General features: G+C 45.4%; 1 protein-coding gene across 1 annotated transcript in view; it reads left to right on the plus strand.

Moving 5' to 3' along the window:
• Positions 1-3,939: 3,939 nt before the first annotated feature.
• Positions 3,940-4,522, plus strand: part of Mtdh (metadherin) — a gene marked incomplete in the record, with an annotated part of 61,309 nt that continues 60,726 nt past the window's right edge. The window contains 1 exon segment of the mRNA XM_013512772.1: positions 3,940-4,522. Coding sequence (XP_013368226.1) covers positions 4,304-4,522 — 219 coding nt within the window.

The raw sequence follows: 4,522 nt of genomic DNA on the forward strand, positions 1-4,522 counted from the left end.
ACGTTTTCATAAGTGACAAAAGAGAGCTTCTTGCTGCCAACCTTGCTATCTGATCATGGACTTGCAGCTTCTAGACTGTGAGCAACTAAATTTCTGATGTTGAAGCTATACCGTCTGGCGCAGTCACAGCAGCCTAGCAAACCGGCACGTGCTGCATCTCCAAGAACTGACTGCATGGCCTTCTGCAAAGGAGTCTTGACCATGGGTTCAAAAGCAGCGGGAGGTCTGGGTTCGCATTTGAGCTCGGCCTTTCTTGACTCAAGGGTATGGAAGATAACTTACCCACATAATGAGTGGCTTTTAAGTAGCACTTCTTCAGAACCCTCAAAACTTTTAAGCTAAGGCTGGGCATAGTGGCGCACACCTGTAATCCCAGCACTCGGGAGGCTGAGGCAGCAGGATGGTTGCGAGTTCGAGACCAGCCTGGGCTACAAAGTGTGCTCAAGGCCAGCCTGGACTGCATAGTGAGACCCTGTCTCAAAAAGACCAAAAAATAAATAAATAAATAAAAAGCTTTTAAACTAAAAGTGATGAGTTCATATATTATATACATATGTTAAATTATAGAAAAACAAACAATTGACACTTGTCATTGAAAATCATATTGTAATGAATATTGTGTAAACTTGTTTTAAAAAAAATTGCTTTGCTAATTAACATCAAGGCTATAGTGTTGAGAAACCCTACCCTTTTTTTTTTTTAATTTTTTATTTTAAAGAATAAAAGAAGGATAACATAATAATAGGGGGGACTTAGCAAATTACAGACAAAATGGTAGGAAATTATCAATGGTTATCGTTTTACATATTATTATCTACAAAATAGTTTCTCAGGAAAACAAATAGACAAATAATAGTGAGTTAGAGACAAAAGAGGTAGGAGATTATCAAGAGTTGTTGTGCTATACTTTGGTATCTTCAAAGAGGCTTCAAAAGAAAATAAATAGAGCTATACATGAGTGACCTATTGAAAAATCATTAACTATTCTCAATGGTTGTTGTAGGAAACACATAATAATAAACATACATTATGAAATAGGATAGGAACATTACAAACTTAACACAGTTATGGATAGATTAGTAGGAAAATATCAATGGCTGCTGTAATACGTGGTGGTATCTTCAAAGTGAGAAACCCTACCCTTTAAAATTACGGTTTGGCAAAAACTTTGAAATCCCATCAGTAACAACAGAACATCCTTCTCGTTAGGATCCCAGGCATGAGTCACTTTTTAGAACTGCTTTACTGAAGTATAACTGACAAAAGCTTAAATACTTAAAATATACAATTTGATACATTTTAGAATATACATATACCTATAAAACCACCAAAATGATGAACATATACATCATTCCTAAGTTCTCTGGTACCCCTCTGTCTCTCTTCCATCTCTCTTTGCTCCCACATCCTCAAGTAACCACTGACGGGCTTTCTGTCACTAGGACTAGTTTGCATTTTCTCATTCTGTATAAGGGGTTCTGGCTTCATTTACTCAGCAAACCTGAAATTCATTCATGTTGCTTGCTGTATTTATAGTTCATTCCTCTTTGAGTGATACTCTCTTGTAAGGTCAGTGTCTTAGTTACTTTTCCCTCATTGCTGAGACAAAATACCTGACGTCCAGAATTAAGGAAGGAAACGTTTATTTAGCTCACAGTTTGTGGAGGTGTCAGTCCATTCTTGGCTGACATTCAAGGCAGAGTGGCACACGGCAGAGGGCAACAGTTCATGGTGGTGGAGGATAGCAAAAACAGCCAGAGCAAAAGGGAGGAGTGGCGGCAAGGATCCTCTTTCTCTCCCTTACATATACAACCTATCTGCCCTAGGGAGGGTGTAGCACTCACACCCATAATCCCAGCACTGGATCATGGATCAATTATAAACTCTAAATCCCACCCCATGACTGCCTGAGGCTTTGCGGGGACATCCAGACACAAACCATAACAGTCAACCAACCCCCCCAAAAAAGCAATCTTTATTTCCAACTGAGGTGCTAAAACTGAGGCGCTTCAGACATATTTTACATTAATCTTTTCTTTTTTTTTTTTTTTTTTTTTTTTTTTTTTGAGACAGAGTCTCACTATGCAGTTCAGGCTGGTCTTAAGCTCACTTTGTATCGCAGGTTGGCCTCAAACAACAATCCTCCTGCTTCAGCCTCCTGAGTGCTGGTATTATAGGAGTGCCCTACCACGCCTGGTTTACATTAATCGTAACTTTGCAGTTCACAAGGGATTAGAATCTCAGTCTACATAGACCAGCACTAACATTAACTCTGTTCACCCATAGCCTTGCTTTGTTTTGAGTCTTTCAATGCATTGCTTCAATAAATTTACCTAAACTTCATTCTGCTGCCAATCAATAACCTTAGTTTATGGCACTGTATAACTACACATTCTTGGTGGGCTTTATCAGATGAATAGTAATGCCTTTTTTCTTGTCTTTTTTTTTGACAGGGTCTCACTATGTGGTTCAGGCTGGCCTTGAGCCCACTGTGTAGCCCAGGAGGGCCTCGAACTCACAGCAATCCTCCTGCCTCAGCCTCCCGAGTGCTGGGATTACAGGCATGTGCCACCACACCTGGCTATCAGAGTTTTAGCAATTGACATGAATTTTCATGACTACACTAAGTGCAAAATAGTACATAGAAAGTTAAAAATCAGTATAACTGTATTGCCAAATACAATGAACATATTTGTTTTCTACTTCTAAGATTAAAAAGTTACTGAAAAAAAGAACAAGAAAAGTAATACAGTTTTATTGAATCAATATTCGCTAGGCTGCCAAAGGGCCTGGCACACCCACTACAATTACACTAATAGTTTAATTTCATAAATCCACAGGTGCTGATCTAGAAAGGTCAACAGAACTGCTCAAGAAAGTCATGACCCTTCCTGTCTGGAACCAAAATAGGTATATAAGGTTATAAAACTTATTTTTAAAATCTGAATAAAATGTGTTAACTTTTAGAGTTTAAGAACATTCCAGTAACACCTTTCTGGTCTTATAATTTATAGTCTTTAATTATAAGTCTGCATCAAGTTAGCATGAGTAGTTTACTTTTATTATTTACAAAATTCTCCTCCACCCATTAATCACGTGCATTACACACTGCTGCAAAGTAGGTCAAAATATTCATTACACTTCTTAGCATTCCGTGCTCGTATCTGGTTCACTTGCTTACAAGCCAATTATGCTTTAATGATAAAACATTACATTTCCTTATAGCAAAATGAAATTTAAATACTACCCTAATGTACAGTAGCTGTCAAATCTCTGCACTTGAAATCTGAAAAGACAATTTGTTTCCTTCTAATGCTACTTCCCACAGTTGGTTAACACATAGCATATATATATTTTTTTTTAAAAAGGAATTTTGGAAACATCTTTAGCAGCACTGTATAGAAGTTTAAGATGAAACGCAAGGAGAAAACTAGCTCTACACGTAAATACAACCTAACGTGCTTCATCTTATTACTTCTTGTTAAAGCTACAAATTAGGAAAATAATAGTGGCGCCTACACATTTCCCGGCTTTGAAATTCTGGGAACAAGATTCCGGAGAGCACGATGACCTTAGGCATAAAATTCATTTCCACTCCAACATCACCCCAAAATCAAAAATGAAAGACCCCCCCGCAACAGCGGGGCAGCTGCGACGTAGACCCCGCGACGCGGTTCTTCGCTCTTCCCACCCCGCCTCCCACAAGCCCCTCCCTGGCACTCTTTCGGAGAGCCAGGGCTCCAGCTCCGCGCCACCCGCCATCCAGAAGCGCTTTCCCGCAGAGGCTTCCGGGCCCCGAGTCCGGAGTCACCGGCCCCGCGCTCCAGGTCTCCGCCCGTTCGGAACCCACCGCCACCACAGCCCCGGCCGAGCCGAGCCCCAGCCCCGCCTATAGCCCCGCCCACCGCGCCCACGTCACGCCCACCGCGCCCACGTGACCCGCGGCCGGCCCCGCGCACGCCGAGGAGCGCAGCTCCAGCCGCCATTGTTCCGCCGGGGGAGGACAGTGGGGGCCAGGCGCCGGAGCCGAGACGCCGCTTAGCGGCCGCCACTGGACACACTCCCTCCCTTCTCCCACTTCGCCTGGCGGCGGGGGCTGCGTGAGGCTGATACGGGACATCCGGGAGCACCCCCCTGTCGTCCCCGCGGCGGCGGCGGTCGAGCCCCGGCCCCGGCCCCGGCGCGAACGGCGGCCGAGATGCGCTCGGCTTGAGGCGGCCCGGACCTCGGCGCCGCGCTCGGCTCTTCCGCGGCGTCCCCGCGCCCCGGCGTCAGCCCCCGAGTCCCCCTGACGGGAGCGAAGATGGCTGCGCGGAGCTGGCAGGAGGAGCTGGCCCAGCAGGCCGAGGAGGGCTCGGCGCGGCTGCGGGAGATGCTCTCGGTCGCCCTGGGCTTCCTGCGCACGGAGCTGGGCCTCGACCTGGGGCTGGAGCCGCGGCGGTACCCGGGCTGGGTGATCCTGGTGGGCGCCGGCGCGCTCGGGCTGCTGCTGCTCGCGCTGTTGGGCTACGGCTGGGCCGCG

The sequence above is a fragment of the Chinchilla lanigera genome, unplaced genomic scaffold (genome assembly GCF_000276665.1).
Source record: "Chinchilla lanigera isolate Chin_1 unplaced genomic scaffold, ChiLan1.0 scaffold00016, whole genome shotgun sequence".
NCBI lineage: Eukaryota > Metazoa > Chordata > Mammalia > Rodentia > Chinchillidae > Chinchilla > Chinchilla lanigera.